This window comes from Xenopus laevis, chromosome 6L (assembly GCF_017654675.1).
Source record: "Xenopus laevis strain J_2021 chromosome 6L, Xenopus_laevis_v10.1, whole genome shotgun sequence".
NCBI lineage: Eukaryota > Metazoa > Chordata > Amphibia > Anura > Pipidae > Xenopus > Xenopus laevis.
Window position 1 is genome coordinate 115,966,186 of NC_054381.1, and position 23,026 is coordinate 115,989,211.

At 37.8% G+C, this 23,026-nt stretch overlaps 1 protein-coding gene across 2 annotated transcripts in view; it reads right to left on the bottom strand.

Annotated features, from left to right (window-relative positions):
* tmem241.L (transmembrane protein 241 L homeolog) overlaps positions 1 to 23,026 on the bottom strand; it is a 51,260-nt gene that overhangs the window by 16,169 nt on the left and 12,065 nt on the right. For both annotated transcript variants that reach the window (XM_018266125.2, NM_001097753.1), the window contains 7 exon segments: positions 21,569 to 21,620; positions 21,176 to 21,224; positions 20,773 to 20,818; positions 17,004 to 17,039; positions 9,096 to 9,130; positions 7,229 to 7,298; positions 5,838 to 5,931 (listed from right to left, as the gene is read on the bottom strand). In XM_018266125.2, coding sequence (XP_018121614.1) covers positions 5,838 to 5,931; positions 7,229 to 7,298; positions 9,096 to 9,130; positions 17,004 to 17,039; positions 20,773 to 20,818; positions 21,176 to 21,224; positions 21,569 to 21,620 — 382 coding nt within the window.

A 23,026-nucleotide genomic window follows, 5' to 3' on the forward strand; every position in this document is an offset into this window, starting at 1 on the left:
TTTTTTTTTTAATAGAATCCCATTAAAAAGCGATAAATCTGTCCAAAACATGTATTTCTCCATACAAAATGGGTACTGTTGCAGTAAAACACGAATCCAGTAGAGTCCACAGCACAGGAGAGGCTACCACCCTGTCCAAAAAAAAAGCAGTGGAAAGACTTCTTGAAGTCGCATACTGCATTGTTCTCATAACTTTGCCTGAATGTGTGTGTGTTTAAATGAACAGTAACTCAAAAATGAATGTTTTAAAGTAATAAAATATAATGCAGTGTTGCCCTGCACTGGTAAAACTGCTGTGTTTGCTTCAGAAACGCTACTATTGTTTATATAAATAAGATGATGTGTAGCAATGGGGGGAGCCATTCAAAGTAGAAAAGGCTCAGGTTACACAGCAGATAGCAGATAAGCTCTGTAGAACATAATGGTGTTATCTGTTATCCACTATTTAACCTGTGCCATATAGGCTTTTTCAATTTCAGCCATTGCTTCACAGCAGCTTGTTCATATGAACTATAGTAGTGTTTCTGAAGCAAACAGTTCAGGGCAACATTACATGATATTCTCATTACTTAAAAGTACTTTGTTACTATATTGGGTGTTAAAGGAACAGTAACACCAAAAAAATCAGAGAGCCAACGCCAGAGCATATTGCAGATTTTGGGATGCAAGAGAGCCAATTGCTAGCACATTATATTATTTGAAGTAATTGTGTGAGTGTGTCTCCTTTGTGAGGCATTAATAAAGCATATCTCTCAGTGTATCTCCTATGTCCCTCTATTCTATGGATAAACAGATTTCTGCCTTTTTTTCTCTCTTTTTTATTTCTGTAGCAAAATAGCAAAGCCGCCCAAGACAGCCCAGAGAACATGCAATCCATCTGCAACTTTCTATAGGGTTCACACAAGTTTCACAGTGATGTCATGGAAACATGAAGACATGCTTATTACAGACTGGAAAATTATGGTTCTGGGGGATTAATGTTTTCCATGGGATATTAAAAAAAAAAAAAAAGAAGAAAAAAAGTTACAGGATGAATTTTTTTATGTTACATACAGTAGTTAATTATACTACAAATAAACTATGGAATTTAACCACTTTCCTGCTTGTTATTTGATTTATAAGGGGCTTCCACATTTTATATAAAATTTTATTTTCCTTCTTATTCTTTTGGAAATCATATCTGAAAATTGTATACTTTTTAGGTCAATCCACCCAACCAGTATTACTCCACACAAAGTATAAATTTTCTAGAATGAATATAGAATATAGTGCAGAGTTTTTTTTTATTCATTGAAATTAAAGTGTCACGTTCGGCACCTACTATCCAGAACCCAAGCTAAGCTCTCTGGTCTTGGCTCTTACTTCTGCCTCTAACTGCCGCCAGGAACAGGCAGACCGGGCCAGCACAAGCAGAGAATGAAATGAATTGTATACTGAATTCCCCTTTTATACTATTTGAATTTCACTCCCTTGCGCGTGACGTCATCATGCAGGCGCATAGACCCGGAAGCGCGCCATAGGGGAACCAGACATGGAAGAGGAAAGACGCCATGCCTCCAATGGGGACACCCGCCGCATTCCCAGGAGGAAGCCACTGGACCACCAGGGTAAGCGTTCCTTACACAAAGGACAACGAACTCTGCAATACTCATACTTTGCCATCATTAAGTCTACATTTGCAGCCAAGGAAACACTATAAAAGCATAGCTGGAATTTGATTACCTTTATAACATTACACCTCTGTAAAAACTATTTTTCTTTCATGATTGCAATGGCCATATTGGATTAGTTCATGTAATTGTTCTCCATGGACCCTAGTTCTGTGCAGACACGCCTCAAACCCATCTTTAGGCCAACTGCATTATCAGCCCTCAGGATATTGTATTGATAATTAAGCAAATTCACTGGCCCAAAAATAAATTCTGAGCCCAAGCCTTTGAAAACTCTATGGAAGTGATGTACTGTATTCATTAGTATATGGAATATTTCTTTTATTATTGAAGTCTAAAGAATTGCACATTGTGAGGCCCATTGATTAAAAGTTGAATTTTAGTGGTATTAGTGCTTTTTGAAACCATGAATAAACGAATTTCCGCAAATGTTAGTCATTTATCAAAAGTTCTGAACGGAGAACGACAAACTGGAAAATGCAAAAACTGCAACTTTTTCAACTTGTTGCATCATAACGACTTTCTCATATTGTCGGCCAAAAGCCTGTGTCAAAAACACCCGAAAAATCACAAAGCAAAGAAATATGTTCCAGTTGTAAAAGGACATCTGCCATTCACCTCTACATGATTAGGACAGGGCTTAGTTGGAGTATTTTTGGATTCAGAATTGTTGCATAATAAATCCTGGAAAAGTTGCCTTTTTTTTTCTCCTGGTTTTTGGCGACAAAAACCTTGACCAGAAATGTTGTGGCTTAGTACAGGTATGGGACCTGTTATCCAGAATGCTCGGGACCTGGGGTTTTAATATAATGGATCTTTCTGTAATTTGGATCTCCATACCTTAAGTCTGCTAAAAAAATCTTTTAAACATTAAATTAATACAATAGGGTTGTTCTGACTCCAATAAGGATTAATTATATCTTAGTCTGAATCAAGTACAAGATACTGTTTTATAATTACACAGAAAAAGGAATCCGTTTTTAAAAATCTGGATTATTTGGAAGAATGGATTCAGTGGGAGATGGCCTTTCCATAATTCGGAGCTTTCTGGATAATGGGTTTCCAGATAACAGAACCCATACCTGTAGATCGGTCCTTGAGAGTCTGGATATAAAAATAAGTGTATTTGTGAGTTTAAAATGGCAATAAAAGCTATTTATTTGATAAAAGTTATATGGGCTTCCCATGTCCTTTCAGTTGCAATTTAAAATTATATAACTAAAACATAGGTATTAGATGGCTTAACAGAAAAAAATTCACACTGGCTTCTATCGTATAGTAACAGTATGTCCCTACCTGCCGTTTGCTTGGCTCTCCAGTAGAATCTTTTGCCAGTTATTCCACTAGGAGTCTCTACAGTCTTACAGTAGTATGCATAAGGGAGCAGATATATATATATATTTATATTATAAGTTACTGAGGAGTTTTCATGACCATATAAAAACACGAGGCCGAAAATATCCTCATATTTTGCAACTGGGGGTACTTTATTTATTATAATACACAAATTTCAGTGAGTCATGTGACAGAAATGACATCAGAACTCACAGTTTATAACTGATTACATCAGAATTCATTAGCTTTTGTGTGCTTTTGTGTACGCGCCAATCCAGAAGGCTCAGACGGGTGCCACCAAAAATTATGAATAGCAGTCCACGAAAGCACTCACGGCAACAAACACTCACGGCAACAAACACTCACGGCAACAAAGTTTGAAAGTGTATCAGTGCATCTTTTAATTAAAAGATGCACTGATACACTTTCAAACTTTGTTGCCGTGGCTGCTTTCGTGGACTGCTATTCATAATTTTTGGTAGCACCCGGCTGAGCCTTCTGGATTGGTGAGTTCTGCAGAGAAATATGCTTGAGCCCTTCATCAGTGTGCATGATACACAAGCAGTGTGTATAGCAAAAGAGCAATGTCTATGAACGGATTTCATTGCAAATGTGAGCAGTATGTATAGGATAGATGGAATATCAGCTTACATACTGTATGTCCAACTAGCACACAGCCGTGACCATGAAGCAGGATTGTATGGCATTTCCCTATTACAATATCTAAGTGCTATTGGGAGAATGCATATCTCAAACACATGCTTATGAGCAGTGCCTGTCATAGCAACAGACATGGAAGGCAAACTAAAAATTGTTTGTAGACTGTTCTGGTACAAAGTTCTGTACGGTTTGCCTGGAGACTGACCAATAACCATTTAGCACAAAATGGCATGCTACATTACAACCATTTTATTATGTAAAAAAATCTCTTTACCAGCTTGTATGATTTATACCACACACCTAACTTAATGACCAACAACTGTTGGCGTGTTGGGGAGTGTCAGAAATTAGCAGAGGCTTTGGTTTTTAGATCAGCTATGGGCACACAGGATGTTTTCAGCGGCTGATCAGTGAGAGTAATTTTGCAGGCGCAGAGAAGAGAAGATCTGCGCTCACACATTGGCTGAGGTCAGCCCAATTAAGCAGGCTGAAAACAGCCACTGACAACAGCTTGTGTGGCAATAGCCTAATCATTATTTTGCAGGCAGGTTGAAGTGGAGCTTTAGTGGTTGTTTTTATTTTAACTTTATTGCAGAGCAATGCGAGGAGGAGAACAAACATCTTCATAAACACAAAAACGATATAAACTACATAATACCTATTGCATCGACATAAAGACACATACCCCTGAAGCTGAAGCTATGGGTTTGTGATGGGGAGTAATACCAAATATTTAACAGTCCTCTACTGTATTCTAAGACTGTAAATGTCAGTATGTTAATCACTGAAAACAAATAGTTAAGATCTGTTTAAATGTATTTTCGTTGGAGTTTAAGGCGAACAAACCCCCCCCCCCCGAGATAGGACAGGCCCCTCAACTGCCCTCTCCTTTACCTCTCCCTCCCCGCACAGTGTATTACCTATATTAGTGCTCATATTGGGAATCCGGAGCGCAAGAAGCAGAGCAGCAGAGTCCCCCTGTGCCATCTTCTGTCCATTCGTATCCTCTTCAGGTCTGTTCGCTGTCACTGAGACTCAGGCACAAGCACAGTTGAAGAGAATTCCCGACTAGCCCAAACTGTGAATGTGCCTGCAGGCTCTGTGTGGGTTACAGATCTGAAGAGGATATGAATGGACAGAATATGGCACCAAGGGACCCTGTTGCTCTGCTTGTTGCGCTCAGGATTCCCAATAGGAGTACTTATATAGCTAATACACTGTGTTGGGAGGGAGAGGTAAAGGGGGCAGATCGAGAGCAGCTGAGGGGCCTGTTATATGTCGGGTGGTTTAGTTCTCTGTTAAGCTCCTTTTGGTAATAACATGCAGAATCAAAGAGGGAAACCATTAATTTGCACTAAATCCTGTAAAGCGCTGCTCCTACAGCACACAACGGCATCCGATTTATACACACATTAATGGTTGCTCCATAAAAACAGAACATGTTACTACAGAAACACCAAGTTAGTCTACATTTAATGGACCATCTAAGTTAAACGGTTGAATTGTATTAATTTCCTGCTACATTATGAACTAAAGAGGAGTTTTACCTGAATTATTAACTGAATAATGCTTTTTTTTTGTCACTTGCTTTTTTAAAAGCAAGTAAACCAAAAACTATAAATATTTAATTTACATCGATGAATATATCTGTTTGTACAGCACATGTAAAGAACTATTGTCAACAACAGAGGTTATGACAAAGGTTTTCATCCTTAGGCTAACATCACATGCAGTTTAGTTTTCTGAATTATATTAGAGCTTCTGCAGCAAACACACAATCTGTGCCAATGTGGACAAAGTTCACATAATATTAAAATGCATATAAAACACTTTCATTTTGTTGTGGTTACTGGCCAATTAAATCTAAAATGGTACAGAACGTTTACAGTATTTTATATTGAATATACACCATCTCTGATTCCAGAAATATGCCGTATATAACTTAAACCCAATAGGCTGGTTTTGCTTCCAATAAGGATTAATTATATCTTATCTGGGATCAAAGAAGGTACTGTTGTATTATTACAGAGAGAAAGGAAATCATTTTTAAAACCGTGGATTATTTGGATAAAATGAAGTCTTGGGAGATGACCCTTCTGTAATTTGGAGCATTCCAAATAACGGATCCCATACCTGTAGTGAAGAAGACGCGCCGAGAAGTCATCAACTCACCTTAGCCACGAAATTCCAGGACGCATGTTGAACAGATGAGAGGTTACTCCTCAACTTAACAGAAGCGAGCATCAGTAAGAAGCCCAGTATCCCGCTAATAAAAAACAAATAGCGGAAATGTGCTTTGTTTATTTAGAATAGATTAGTTATCTGTAACATAAATGTTATAACCACACATGGGTATGTAGCCTGATGTAATTTTATAGTTTCTATATTGGATACAATTCTATTTCACTAAAGAAAATCATACACTAGTTCATCGCCATTTGTGGTAACATAGGGAAGGATACGAAGCATATACAGCACCAGAATAGCTGCACAGTTCTCTTAGTCTTAAAGGAGAACTAAACCCTAAAAATGAATTTAGCTAAAAATGCCATATTTTATATACTGAACTTATTGCACCAGCCTAAAGTTTCAGCTTGTCAATAGCAGCAATGATTCAGGACTTCAAACTTGTCACAGGGGGTCACCATCTTGGAAAGTGTCTGTGACACTCACATGCTCAGTGGGCTCTGAGCAGCTGTTGAGAAGCTAAGCTTAGGGGTCGCCACTACAGCAGAAAATGAGGTTGGTCTGTAATATAAGCTGATGCTACAGGGCTGATTATTAAATTCTGTTGCTAACTGCATTGGTTTCTGTGCTGCCATGTAGTAATTATCTGTATTAATTACTAGTACTGTATATTTTGAATTGGTCCCTAAGCTCAATAAGTGACAGCAGCACAGAGCATGTGCAGTGAATCAGCAAATTAAGTTTTATCATGGCGTACAGAGTGAAATTCTGAAACTGGGTTTCATTTTTCTTATTATTTGTCGTCTTCAGCAATCTGGTTGATAGGGTCTAAATTACCATAACAACCATGCATTGACTTGAATAAGAGACTAGAATACGAAAAGGAAAGGGGAGTAACAATAACAGTACTTGTGTAGCCTTACAAAGCATTTGTTTTTTTAAATGGGGTCAATGAAAGCTGGAAAAAGTCAGAAGAATGCAAAATAATTAAAAAACTATTAAAAATAAAGGTCATTTAAAAAGTTTTTCAGAATTAGAGACTTTATAAAATACCAAAGGTTAACATAAAGGTGAACCACCCCTTTAAGGGAGATTGCAGAGCCATGCTGTGGTCTCTTTCTCCATTGTTATAAAAATTGCAGCCAAAACGTATCCATAAAGCAGGTTATAGTTGAAGGAATAATTTCTCACTTCCTACAGCACAACAGAAAATACAGTCGAAGTGCCTGATGTTTGATAATAAATTAAGTTTAAGCAAAGAATCTCCCAGACAGACATGTTTTTTGTACATTTAGAACACAGTCATAACATAATGCCCAAATTGTGGCTGAGATGGAAAAACTCATCATACCCTAGTATTGCAACACAGGCATTACCTGGCACAACACCCAGAGTGGAATCTGTAGAAATAGAGAAATGGAAACTCCAAGGCACTGATGAGGTCTCCTAATGGATGAACACAAAGACAGGTCATTATTAATAATAAGATATTACAGGGAAATGTTATATGATTACTAAACTAATCTATGCACACACGTAAGGCTACTAATGCAGAAATCGACAAGTTCTTTGTGATTGTAATTGAAATTAGAAGCACTGTTTGTTTGCCCCTTTCTATTCCCTTGTTATTACTCTTGAAACAATGTAGTAGGTGTCAGTTATCTACCAGTACTATGAATAAATAAATAGTGGAATTAAGGTGGCCATAGACATAACAATTACGATCTTTCCAACACACACGTGTAAAGCAGAGTCATCAGATATACAGGTAAAAACAATAGAATTCTACCTGTATCTGACGATTCACAACGAACAATGGCAGATGTTTAGGTGCTTTCAAAGGCACCAGATCAAAATTTTCCGCCCAGCCCGATCGATGAGCCAACCGATATCCAAATCTTCATCCGATATCGGTCGGCACTTTTTCCACCATACACGCACCGAACATCATACGAAAATTAGTTTCGTACGATATTATCTGTACGTCTATGGCCACCATTACACTTTAATTATGCAAAGAGAGTTTAGCTGTGTGATGGGACAATGGATGCATCCATTAAGATACCCAACAGTTAACTGCCCAGTTTCTGAGTTACACAAAACCTAATATATCTCAATTTACCATTTAGCAAAGTGGAAAATGCCTAGTTTATCTCTGTATAACATGCCAGAGCTTATAATGTATTACTGCTTGATTCTAAAGTCCATACTATTCTTTACAGCTTGAAAGGTTCAGTGCCCAGGTTTCTGCTGAGGTATCTACAGAATACAAAAATGATCGAGTAGTTTTTGAGTGGCTTTGAGACATCCCTTAAAACTTCCTGTGTCCCCAGAAAAAAAAATCCATTCCCACTTAATCGGCTAACATCGATTTAATACACTTTTTCTTGCCCTTGGTTCTATTCAAAACTTCCGTGTCACTGTAAGAATATGGTAATGCTTGCACTTGTTGTAACTGGTCATTTGGCAGAAGACCATAACCCAAATGTCTTGTGTGCCCCCAATATAATTCATTGTATATAGTATATACAAAATTCTGTTTTACTCCTTAGAGACAATGTCCAACACATGGTATCTTAAAGGGATACGGTCATTGGAAAACATGTTTTTTTCAAAATGCATCAGTTAATAGTGCTACTCCAGCTGCACTAAAATCCAATTCTCAAAAAAGCAAACAGATTTTTTTAAATTCAATTTTGAAATCTGACATGGGGCTAGACATATTGTCAGTTTCCCAGCTGCCCCAGTCGTGTGACTTGTGCCTGCACTTTAGGATGGAACTACTTTCTGGCAGGCTGTTGTTTCTCCTACTTAATGTAACTGCATCAGTCTCAGTGGGACTTGGCTTTTACTATTGTTGTTTTTAGATCTACCAGGGAGCTATTATCTTGTGTTAGGGAGCTGTTATCTGTTACCTTCCCATTGTTCTTTTGTTAGACTGCTGGGGAGGGGGGTTATATCACTTTAACTTGCAGTACAGCAGTAAAGAATGACTGAAGTTTATCAGAGCACAAGTCACATGACTGAGGACATCTGAGAAACTGACAATATGTTTAGCCCCGTGTCAGATTTCAAAATTGAATACATAAAAATCTGTTTGCTCTTTTCAAAAATTAAATTTCAGAGTAGGACTATTAACTGATGCGTTTAAAAAACATGTTTACCCATAAAAGTATCCCTTTTAAATCAAGCACATTCCCCGACTTCAAATATTTTTAATATAGAATTGCAGTTTTCATTTACCGGTTGGGTGGGATGCAAGGCCCAATAGCACAACACTGAAAATGAGAGAAGAAATGTAATTAACTGATCAATCCTACCATACTGGCTAAAGTATTCAACAGGCTACCAGAGAACTCCAGTGATTATAATATACAGTATTTATCAGACTTCCAACACATAAGCAGCCAGTCTAAAACATTTTAAATTGGTTGCTTACCTTTGAGTTAACTATTAGTATGATGTAGAGAGTGATATTCTGAGACCATTTGCAACTGGTTTTCATTTTTTATTTGTGGTTTTTGAGTTATTCAGCTTTTTATTCAGCAGTTCACCAGTTTGCAATTTCAGCAATCTGGTTGCTAGGGTCAACATTATCCTAGCAACCAGTAACTGATTTAAATAAGAGATTAAATTATAAATAGGTGAGGACCTGAACAGAAAAAGGAGTACTAAAAAGTAGCAGCAACAATACATTTGTAGGTTTACAGAGCATGTGTCGTCAGTGATCCCCATTTAAAAGCTGGAAAGAGTCAGAAGAAAATGTAAATAATTAAAGCGCTATAAAAAAAAAAATCAATGAAGACCAATTGAAAAGTTGCTTAGTGTTCTATTACATACTAAAAGTTAACTTAAAGGTGAACCACCCCCTTTAACACACAACATGCAATATGTTTTAAAATATGCTTGGATATATTTAAAGGAAAACATGTATGCGTTATTGTTGTATACAAGAATGTACAACAGTGTCTTGCACCCACAGAGAGTACCATTTGCATTCCCACATTTGGTTAGCAATATGGCCACTTTTATAAACAGTATAAAAATAAAAACTAGGTAAATAGATAGGATGTGCAAAATAAAACATTTCTAATATATATTTCTAATATAGTTATTGATGTATAAATGTGTAATGTATAAAGGCTGGAGTGACTGGATGTCTAACATAATAGCCAGAACACTACTTCCTGCTTTGCAACTCTCATGGTTTCCACTGATTGGATATCAGGCAGTAACCAATCAGAGACTTGAGGGGGGGGCACATGGGTCATAACTGTTGCTTTTGAATCTGAGCTGAATGCCAAAGCTCAATTGCAAACTCACTGAACAGATATGCACCATGTGGCCCCCCTTCAAGTCGCTGACTAACTCAGTGTTAGAGAGCTGAAAAGCAGGTAGTGGGATTCTGGCTATTATGTAAGACATCCAGTCACTATACATTATATTTTTGCCTAACTAACTATATTAGAAACATTTTTTATTTTGTATATACTATTTACCCAGTTTTTATTTTTACACTGAACTGTTCCTTTAACATGTACTGGCCCAACCATCTGAGCACATATAGTTAGCGGAGTGCTGTTTAGACCAATAATTCAGTCATCTTGGTGGTTTGAGGATTATCCATCCTGATGGAAAATTTATGTGGCTCCTTCTTAACTCCCTGCTGTTCAGCTCAAACAAGCTGTAACAGTCAGGTGGCCATAAAATTGATACCATGCCTGCTAGGCTACCTGCAGTTACTGTACATAACATGCTTCTCATAAGTTCTATGGAAATGGACTGGATTTATTGGAGAACTGCCGAAAAGCAAACTGCCGGAGGGTCATGTAGCTGCAACAGGAGGGCCTTTGTACAACATTAGAACATAATTTGCACCCCACATATAGGAATTAGAAGTCACATCCAACAAATGATTTTACTTTAGCTTCCCAGAACTTTACAGACAGATGTGTGTATTCATGTGTAGGTTTCTGTCAACTTCCAAGACCAAGAGTGAAATATGAAGCGTTTAAGCAGTTGCACGCTCTAAGACGTTTGATTATTATAACCTTACCACATTCCTGTGGTTCTGAATAATCACAGAGTCAGTCAGCTATTAAGAAAACAAAAACCCTGCATATGCCTCTTACTGCTGTGATATCACCCCATAACTCATACAGACGGGCACCTGGGAGCAGCATGTCATTAGTCAGGAAGTAGCAGTGGGGTTTTTTTTTTTACTTTTCAGAAATAAGGGAACCACTGCACCATGGAAATATATTTACAGTATTAACAGGGCACTGCACAGCATGTCTTAATAGTTTTAGCTAATGGGGTATGTTGCAAGATGTAGTTCAGTAACAAGATCAGGAACAGATATGTGCATAGTAATACCAAGAAGTTCCAGACCTGGTTTTTGCAGCGAAAGGGCAGAATTCCTAATATTCAAAATGTCTACTACACAGTGGCAGCTACAAAGCAGTTTGCTGGTCATTCTCTTTAATCTCTGCAATGGGAACCAACTGGAAAGAAGTACTAATGGCACCAATCATTAATGTGACCCTTTCATATAATCAGAGAGAATGTGGAGATTGGCTTCAGCAGGATATCCGGTAGAGATATGACTGGGGGAACAGGGGGCTAACATGTAAGTGGGTAATAATATATACAATCCATATGCACTGGAAAGTTAACTTCATGGGAGGGGGGACTTTTTCCACCCCTTTAAAAATCAACAGGATAAATGGTACAAAAAGCACTATTGTGTTTTGAACTAGGGATGCACCGAATCCAGGATTTGGTTCGGGATTCGGCCTTTTTCAGTAGGATTCGGTCAAATCCTTCCGCCCGGCCATACTGAATCCGAATTAGCATATGCAAATTAGGGGAGGGGAGGGACATTGCGTGACTTTTTGTCAAAAAAACAAGGAATAAAAATGTTTTCCCCTTCCCATCCCTAATTGAAGACGTTTCACTACTCATCCGAGCATCTTCTTCAGTTCAACTGACTGGTGTGGGAAATTCTCGTCATATAAACTCTTCCACTAATCCAATCACAATGGCACATTGTAACTCTTCAGAGAGGTGACATCTGAAGAAATTCACAGAGGTGTAGATTCTGTATAGTTACTGTGATAGGATTATCCAATGTGTCATGCAACTCCTAGATACAGGTGTTACTTGTGAGAGTTGCATGAATGGATGTGTGAAGTGTTCTGAAACCGCCGGGGTACAGATGTTAGAACAGCATTGTATGTAGCAGACAGGTGGTGTCAAGGCCCCCGCCTCTGTTCAGGGATGGTTTCTCCACCTTCGGCCAAATCTTTCACAAAGGATTCGGGGGGTTCGGCAGAATCCAAAATAGTGGATTCGGTGCATCCCTATTTTGAACACATTTGAGCAACATTATTGACCAAAATCTTGTGTATATACATACATACATTCTTTTTGACACAGTGGGGGTCATTTATAAATTTGCACATGACCAGTTACCAATAGCAACCAATCAGATGTTTGCTTTCCTTGCAGCTGGCTGAAAAAAAAAAAAAAAAGCTACCCACTGATTGGTTGCTATGGGTTACTGCCCAGGTGCAGGTTTATAAATGAGCCCCAGTGTGTTGCAAATTGTGGTGCCTATGTGCACCATATAAATGTTGGTGAGCACTCTGCATAAAAAAAAGAGGCTTCCTAGTTGGTCCCTAAGATCGTGGTGCTCACATGTGGCTCCTGGGCATTCTTAGGGGTCACTGCCTAGTTTCCTGGAGCCCCATGCGAAACAGAAAGTAGTACAAACGTTTGCAGAAGCTGCTACTTCAATAAAAACATAACAGCATAAATCAAGTTTACAAAGTAGATGTTTTTCAAACTTAAATAGAGCAACTCTTTTTTGTATAATGTACACTTCAACATGCCTCTACTTAAAACTATTTAATGAAGTTGTTTTATTTGAATACATTCAGGAAGCTTTATCGGGTACAATGTGACATCCTTTCTCTGCACTCTGAGGTGCTCTGTTTAATACAGGTAGAATTGCCCGTTTGCTTTTTTAATTTCATATAAAGCCAATCTGGGCAGAAGTGATCTTGAAATGACCTTGCAGCATGCACTCCCACCCTTATGCACAATGAGGCAAAATGATTATATGTGACTGTGTGTTTTGCTTCTTCTTGCCAATTAATATAAATTATTATGTTGTTTTTGGTTGAGTGATTCCTCCAAGATCAAGATTATTCATTAGTAACCATGCTGCCTCCGCATGCTCAAGCCCACTGACTGAACAACTTAAGCGCCTAGGGAGCATGTTTTAGTTAATGATCTGTAAGAAGAGCTTACCTTACCATGAACTTTCTCTTAGATAGTAATGTATAAAGAGCATTAACACATACTGTATTGCTTCAGCGGCCAGGCATGAGAGGAAGCTGCTGTGTGGATTGTCTGTCATCAGTGACATATATTCCATCAACAGGAGCAATATCACTTATTCATAAAGAATAGCTGCCCGGTTCTCAGTCTTAAAGGAGAACTAAACCCGAAAAAATGAATATGGCTAAAATGCCATATTTTATATACTGAACTTTTTGCACCAGCCTGAAGTTTCAGCATCTCGATAGCAGCAATGATCCAGGACTTCAAACCTGTCACAGGGGGTCACCATCTTGGAAAGTGTCTGTGACACTCACATGCTCAGTGGGCTCTGAGCAGCTGTTGAGAAGCTAAGCTTAGGGGTTGTTGCAAATTATCAAACAGAAAATGAGGTTGGGCTGTAATATAAGCTGATGCTACAGGGCTGATTATTAAATTCTGAGGTTAGTTGCACTGGTTTCTGAGCTGCCATGTAGTACTTATCTGTATTAATTACTAATCAGTTTTATATTGTGACATTTCTATTCTATGTGTACTGTATATTGTGAGTGGGTCCATGAGCTCAGTAAATGACAGCAGTGACTCTGTAAGTCCCTTGGGCTAGTACAGAAGCCCAACACATAATGTACGGTATTACTAGCCTACATCTTTAGTTATACTTTAGTTCTTCTTTAAATGGGTTGTTTAACATTAAATTAACTTTTAGTATGATGCAGAGAGTGTTAATCAGAGACAATTTGCAACTGGTTTTAATTTTTTATTATTTTATGGGTTTTGAGTTGTTCAGCATCTCCCCAGTTTGCAATTTCAGCAATCTGGTTGCTAGGGTTCAAAATACCTTAGCTACCATGCATTGATTTGAGTAAGAGACTGTAATATGAATAGGAGAGGCCTGAATAGAAAGAGGAGTAATACAAAGTAATAATAATAAAATATTTGTAGCCTTATATAGAGCATTGTAGCGAAGTGAAGGTCGGGTAAAATTCAACCTGCACCCGACCTCCCTCAGCCTGCGTCCGATTTCCTTTTATAGACCTGCGCCTGCCTCACTCATGGGACGGGCCGAGCAGGCGTGTCTATAAAAAAAGAAGTCGAAAGCTGGCAGTGCACGCACGCCACCCGCAAATGGAGGTGGGAGGTCGGCCCGTCCGACCGGCAGGTATTGGGCTGGCCCGCACATCACTAGATAATTTGCTTTTAGATGGGTTCAGTAGCCCCCATTTGAAAGCTGGAAAAAGTCAGAAGAAAATGGCAAATAGTTCAAAAACTGTAAAAAAATAAATAAATAAAGGCCGATTGAAAAAGTTGCTTAGAATTAGCCATTCTATAAAATACTAAAAGTTAACGCAAGGGTGAACCGCCCCTTTAAGAAAAGAGCATAAATAGCTCAAGCTCAGTGTTGCCATCATGGGAAGAAATTCAGGGTTGAGGGTAAACAGTTTGGGTATTTATATCTATTTATTTTTTTAAAAAATCCTCCTGGTGCTTCTCTAGTAGCAGGTATATGGGTTTACAAAAGTGATGAGTGCTAGTTGGTGCTGCGTACTTCACTTGCATAAAACAATAAAGTAGGCAGTGTAAAGGATCATGGAAACGAGAGTTAAATGAAAAGCTAAATTGAAACTGTGACAAACACTATTACAGTATTGTAGGCTATTAAAAATAAATACAAGTATGGCACCCGTTATTCAGAATGCTCGGGACCCAAGGTTTTCCAGATAACAGATCTTAAGTAATTTGGATCTTCATACTTTATGTCTACTAAAAAATCATATAAAAATTAAATAAACCCAATAGGCTGGTTTTGCTTCCAATTAGGATTAATTAAATCTTAGTTTGGATCAAGTACAATGTACTGTTTGATTAGTACAGAGACAAAACAAAATCATTTTTAAAAATCTGGATAATTTGGATAAAATGGAGTGTATGGGAGGCCCTTTCTGTAATACAATGCTTTCTGGATAAATGGTTTCCAGATAATGGATCCCACACCTGTACTAGTAAATGTAGGAATACACTTTGAAAGAGCTTCATGGCTGGTGGAAATGGATTTTATATATTTAATGTGGTAGCAGCACTTTTGTCATTAAAGGGGTGGTTCACCTTTAAGGTAACTTGTTTTGTTATAGAACGGACAATTCTAAGCAACTTTTCAATTGGTTTTCATTATTTATTCTTTATTTTTACAGTTATTTGCCTTTTTCTTCTGACTCTTTGCAGCTTTCAAATGGGTGCCACTGACCCCTTCTAAAAAGCAAATGCTTCAGGCCACTCCTATTCATTTTTCATGTCTCTTGATTCAAATCAATGCATGGTTGCTAGGGGAATTTGGACCCTAGTTACCAGATTGCTTAAGATGCAAATGGAAGAGCTGCTGAATAAAAAGCTAAATAACTCACAAACCTTCAATAATAAAAAATGAAAACTAATTGCAAAATTGTCATCATTAGAATTTACTGGAACCCAGTAACAGATACCTGCCCATTCTTAAACCTTCAGAAAGATGAGACTGTGAATCAGTCAGGAACACCCACAATTTCTAGTCTCTTCAAGAACTGCTGGGTCTGGTGTCTGTCTCTATTGTTAAATATGTGCATTCAACTACTAGCAAGAACAACTGTGTAGATAAGATTCTATAATAATATAAAAAAAAAGAAAAAAAAAAAAGACGTCTTTCTTTATTCACTAAACCAAACCGCTATCCCTCATATAATCGCTCAAGTCTCAGACCTAGGAAATTCTGATCACTAAAATTGGCACTCCACTACATTAAAGGAACAGTTCAGCGTAAAAATAAAAACTGGGTAAATAGATAGGCTGTGCAAAATAAAAAAAAAGTTTCTAATATAGTTAGTTTGCCACAAATGTAATGTACAAAGGCTGGAGTGACTGGATGTCTAACATAACAGCCAGAACACTACTTCCTGCTTTTCAGCTCTCTAACTTGGAGTTAGTCAGTGACTTGAAGGGAGGCCACATGGGACATAACTGTTCAGAGTTTGCAATTGATCCCCAGCATTCAGCTCAGACTCAAAAGCAACAGTTATGACCCATGTGCCCCCCTCAATAACTGATTGGCTACTGCCTGGTAACCAATCAGTGGAAACCAAGAGAGCTGAAAAGCAGGAAGTAGTGTTCTGTTATGTTAGACATCCAGATACTCCAGCTTTTATACATTACATTTTTGGCTAACTAACTAGATTAGAAACTTTCTTTATTTTTCACAGCCTATTTATTTACCCAGTTTTTATTTTTACACTGAACAATTCCTTTAAAGTTAGCAGTAACAGTATTTCCAGTTACAGATGGGCAGGTGGGTTGGTATAGAGCAGGATTGCCCATACTTTACTAATGCGGGGTCTACTTTTAGTGATGTTGTCCCATTATGATCTACATCTATAATAGTATTGTAACATTTTGTATCACTTAAATATTATATTTATGGGAAAAAGTACATTTCTATATTTAAGAATGTAATTATTTATTATGTATTATTATTATATTGTTATATTATTGTATAATTATTATAATTATTTACTATTAACTATTTCTTATGTAACCTTAGCAGAATAAACATCTGAATAAAACAGGAGGATGATTTAGACAAGCTGTTTGTTGACAGTGCCTTGAGATCTACTGATCACCAGCTAAAGATCTACTAGTAGATCCCTATCTACCTTTTGGGCACTCCTGGTATAGAGATTGCGCATCATAAATTTTAAGTACAAAATGGACCATCCATGCACAGTAAAAGGCATGCAATGTACAACTGTCACACTCATGCAGATTTATGGATAATTAACATACCTGAACACATAGTTTATATACTGTTGATCAAGGTCACTGTAAGAAAAAAAAAAAAAAAATATAAGTGAACTGAACAAGATACCCAAGAGCGGGGGTTTTTAGTCTTTGGCTACTCAGCCCTTCCTGAAGGCTGTATGAGGATACTGGGGATCATACAAGCAAAATGTAGGAGGCTCGAGATTACTGGGTCTGGCATTCTGTGCATCAATGCTTGATGTATTTTTCAGTTTATTTAATATTCCCCAAAATGCCTGAAACTTTTTCTGACAAAACCTTATTTTAGACAGTTCATGCTATTTGCTGATGCAGATTCATGTCTTGCTGTGAAAGCCTTCTTAAAAAAGAATGTATTCACATGCCTCATGCTACACACATCCATCATTAGGGATTATAATACGCAAATATCACTCCTTAATGTCCCTGTGGTCAATCGTGCACCCAGAACTGCTGGTTTAACAGCACAGATAGAGCCTTACAATCCAGAGCTATATACCTATACTTGGCCTGGGCCTAGGACACCAACATTTTAGGGGTGGCATGCCTTCGAGCCGCAACCTAAGGAGCACTGGGGATGCATACTGTACGCGTAATCCCAAATGCTCAGGCATATGCATGCCCGGGGGTGGGATTGCGAGGGCACCCAAGGCCAGAATCCGGCCTGCATACTTGCAGGCAGCCTGTTTCAATCTCATATTGGAGCACAGTTTCTGAGAAGGTAGCAACTGTAGAACCGTGAAGCAGAGAAACTACCATGGTTAGGGTGAAAAGTGCTAAAAGGAGCAGAATACATTCACAAGGCAAGACATGCATTTAAAGTCTTCTTAAAACAGAAAGGGCAAATCTGGAATATTATCACAATATCATTAAAGTCTATATTTGGCCAACGTACAATTGTTGAAATTAGTATTTTAGATAATACAAAACAGCCACAAATAACCCATAAATAAAATAATTGGTGTTTGGTGATGTCATTGTTTATAATCAGTGTCGACTGATGTTATTTCTTGTGTATCAAAATAAATAATGTATCCCCAGATGTAAAATGAAGATATTAAAAGTCAGCTCGGAGTTCCGTGAACTGGATAAAAACAATCAGCCTTTGGCCTTGTGCCTTTACATGGTCATGGAACGGAGCACTGGCCAGAGAGAACTAGTTGCATACATGTAAGCACAGGGTAGATCCTGCTAAAAAGTCATGCACTTAGGTCTCCAGAGATCCTGAACAAGCTAAGGGCAACAAAAGAACACGTTGTGGGCCATATTTGTTTCACATACCTCCATATGGAGTTAAAACCGCTAAGGCATGTGGAATGGAAAAACCCCCAGTAGAACCCCCATTATACGTTTTCAGGGGACCAGGAAAAAATTATGTAAAATCCGGTAAAGGATACTAAAAGTATATAAGCACAGGAGACCATGTTACTTTGAGATACAATATTTACTGTTAATAACAAGGATTACGCATGGCAGCATTAATATTACACTATGGGGGGGGGGGGGCATGTGCTAGGCCTCTCTGTCAGTCACATACACAACCTAAAGCAATAAGTGATTGGTGCAGGACTGCATAAGGGGCAGACTAAATGGAATTGACCATTTACAGGCAGAACCATAGCAAAATATACATCTGGCTAGAATTTTAAACCTCTTTATTTCACAAATAATAACATTCATAAAGGAAAAAAAGCAGGGTTTTTTTCGGTACATCAGGACAAAATTTTGATGTAAAATCTGGGAAAACATCACTTAAAATCAGGGAAATGCACCCATTGAAATGCATTATAAATTGGTGGAACCAAAAATGTAAAATGTGGGGAAACTTAAAATCGAGGTTTCACTGTATCCTAATCCCCCATATAACTAGCCTTTCAGTCATGTATGGAAGGCAAGCCCCAAATATACAGTGTAAAGCACTATGACAATCATGACATTATCTTTTATATTCTGACCACTACAGTCCAATGTCACTAATAATTAACAGTCTTGAGGTATTTTAGCACCCAGACAACCACTTTTACCACTTTTTACTTGTTACAGTCATAACAGGTAAGAAGTTTGCAGTGAACCTGGCACGGTCACATTGTCATAAAACAGGAAGTATTCATGTGAATCCATGTTCTGTGTTTTTAAATGAAACCTGGAATAAAGCTGGATGATTTTGAAGAACTGCTGGCTGGATACACTCCCCCAACTCTCTTTTGTTGTTTTACCCTTTGGAGGCCAAGTCCAGATAATCAACACTGCTTATTTTATTAGCGGCCTATAATCATTTGATAGCTTGTATTGTGATGAATTACCATAGTTCCTCGAGCCCTTGATGGGACATTTAGCCAAGATGTCTCTACCTTAAAGGAAAACTATACCCCCCAAATAATGTAGATCTCTATAAAAAGATATTGCATAAAACCGCTCATATGTAAATCCCTGCTTCATGTAAATAAACCATTTTCTTAAGAATATACTTTTCTAGAAGTACATGCCACTGGGTAATCATAAAAAGAAAATTGCCATTTTAAAAAATAAGGGCCGCCCCCTGGGATCGTAGGATTCACTGTGCACACAAACATACCAACAAACCATACATGTTAGGTCACATGAGCCAATTAACAGACAGAGTTCTGTCTTTTGCTTCCACACTTCTTCCTGTTACAATTGTAGTATTTCTGGTCAGGTGATCTCTGAGGCAGCACACAGACCATCACGAAATGGTGGTTCAAGGCAAGAGATGTAAAAGGGCAATATTTACTTAAATATATATACCAGTTTGGTAAGATTCTTTAATATGCCACTTAATATGATATAAGCTATCTGTTGCTTAAGTGTTCATTTTGGGGGTATAGTTTTCCTTTAAGGCCATCACCATAAATGACATAAGACAGCGTTAACCATTCTGCACTTCTCATAACTCTCTTGCATGTGATACAAGATAATGTGAAAAGCATGCAACCCAATAACAAGGCAATTCCTTACATGCAGTGGAATAGAATGATGATATCCTATTTTTGAGTCCCCCCATATTTGTTTGGCTTCTGAAAAGCAAGATGTTTATCAGGGATCTTCAGTCTGTGGTTCTACAGCTGCTGAACTACTAATTCCAGCATGGCTTAAGTCATAAATAAGAACCATGACAGTTATTGCATCACATAGATATGGTTACACAACAGAAACAAATCAAAATGTTTTGTTAATTGGAACAAAACCTGCACAGCATATGTGCACAATACTTCTTTTATCATTCCTGGCAAAATACAGAGACAGGTTAAGAAATATGAGTACTATATTTATCTAGCAGAAACATTTTGGAATCAGTACTGTAATTAACATGAACAGAAGCTTTTTACAGTTTTACTTTTTGTGCATTTATCCTAAGACTAATATAGTAGAGATAGTCCTTTAAAGGTAATCTGTCTTTATGTATGGATTGTATACCTAGTTGTAAAGAGTTTATAGTATCAATGTGCAAATAGGGAAAATGCAAGCAAAAATAATATTTTAAATGTTTTTAATTTCTTCTGATTGAACAAATTTGAATGGAAGCATATGCAAGAACACTCATGCTGTAACCAATCACGGTCACGCATACACATCTTTAGACCAATATCTTAAGATGGAAGCTAAACAGACTCATACATTACAAATACTTTGGGGTGAAGAATTGCAATAAGATTTCCCCTAATTTATAAAATGAATTTCAAGGATTACGCTGGAAATTTTCTATTATACATGTGGAACATTCACTTTGCTTGGTATTAGCTCTTAGTTGACTTACCTTAGTGAACCTGACTTCTGCGACTTTTTGAATACTTTGTAGCATCCTATTGCAAAGATGGAAATTTACCAAACATTAATAACCGTTATTTTATGCAGGAAGCACTTCTGGCAACAGTGGAAAGGACAAATATATAAATTTGAATATTTTTAAATTTAGAATGCAATCTCTTGTCTGCAAACACCTTAGATGTGGGTTCTGAGTTCATTAATGGTGGCTGCATCTGAAAATACACAGGAGTTTGCTGCAGTCTACATGCAGAACAAAATACTTCTCTGCACACACCCTAATACTGCACATATACATCAGGAAAAAAACGTCCTGTATTATGAGTCACCATAAGACTTGTTTTTTAAGTTGAAACCAATCCTGTATGTAAATTACAGGTTTGCTTAGCACTTACCTACACAGAACAGGTGAATTACAGCCCAAAAATAACCATCAGCATCAAACTGCAAGGTAAAGTAAAGCAAGTAATCACATTGTGTGAGATAAAACACGGCCCTTCTACATCCTACTTTTCTGTTTTGTACAACAGGGCAGCAACAGATATTTCAGACTTGCTCTGGCTTATTTAACATATGCCATACCTGTGACCATATATGAAACACATACACACATATAAAAGATTACATGAATAAATAAACAAAACTGGCATATACCTGCATGTATGAATGAATACCTTATATAACTGCATACTCCATGCCCACTATATTAAGAACACTGGTATATTGCTCTATCCATAAATACTGCAGTAAATATTGTAAATGTTGAAATCCTTTTAAGTATAACTTACCTGGGGATCATGTAATGGAAGGCACCCAGCAGAAAGCAGCAGCAAAAAGATACTGAGAAGGGGTGAGAAGAAAAAAAAAATAGATATATATTTTGGTGCATTAGTATCATGGTCACCACTGCTAAAATGCAAGTTCCAGAAGTCGCACTTAAACGGATGCTCAAATGCTGCAGCTTTTTTAGCAAAAGTCGGATGCTGCTGAAGCATTGGAGCCTCTGCCTTCTCTATGGTTTGATCTGATTTACATGCTAAAGTAGCCCAGCACAGAAACAAAATGCCCAAGCAAACAGGCCTATCATAGGTCCGGACTGAGAATTAAAATAGGCCCTGGCATTTCAGGTACATAGAGGCCCAATCAGCTCCTACCAGCCCACTAAATATTATCTTTCTATGGCACCTTATAGCAGCCCCTCTGTCATTTGCCAGAACCCACAGATTGCCAGTCCGGGCCTGGGCCTAACCACCCACTTTTTTGAATTCTGAATAGTGCAACAGGACAACTAAAGTATTTGGGGGGGGGGGGGACATAGGGTAGAAAATAAAGGCAAAATAAGGGGAGTGAGAATGAAATAGTACTTGGCATGGAAGTAAATTGGAGACAATTGCCTATTAAGAGAGAAACACTCTGGATTTTATACATGTATAAAATACCAATGAGACGAGAAATATTTACTAAAAATGCTAAAAACACATCAATGCGTTTGGCAAATCTAGGAGCCTCTTTATCATGCTGTGTAAAAAGTGAAGTGAAACATTACATTCGTTGCTTTGGTTTTCTAACTGTGGAAATCTAATTTCTCTGGGCAACATCACCTGTAATGTTTTACTCCACTTATGATAAATAGGCCCCTTAGCGTAGCACGAAGTGCTGTCAATTGCAAAAAGCAATGAGAATTGTAAAAGTTCTCAAAAAGATACAGTAAGCAATTTACATGATGTATTATGGAAAGGTATATGTCCCTTTAAACAAGCATGGCCTTTTCTCTCTATGACAGTCCAGGAACAAACTTTTCATAACACAGCTGAACTTATATATAGATTATACTAGGAAGATGTTGCTATGCCTATTCTAAACCGTACTGTTGCCCACTGTTCCCCCCAGCTCACCTGTTACTAAAGCAGTTTCAAGAGGAGCAACTTGAGTGACTGTGCGCTTAGGGGTGGTACAATCTTCTGATGGGCTGGGGGACAAATGTAAATAAAGCTCCAGCCTATAAAAACATTGCCCTGTCGTGCCAGAGATTGATACAGGCTAAGGGGTGCCACCTCCATTAGAAGAGATGAGCAACACTAGGATTTATATAGACGTAGTGATAATGTCAAATCAAATCTCTTTGATATACTTTATGGTAGTACCAGTGATGATATGGTAGTAAGCCGACAACAAATATTTTAAACATGTTCCTTTTCTACAGAAGAAACAAGTGCCATAGTTAATCAATATAACATCTGTTTTAT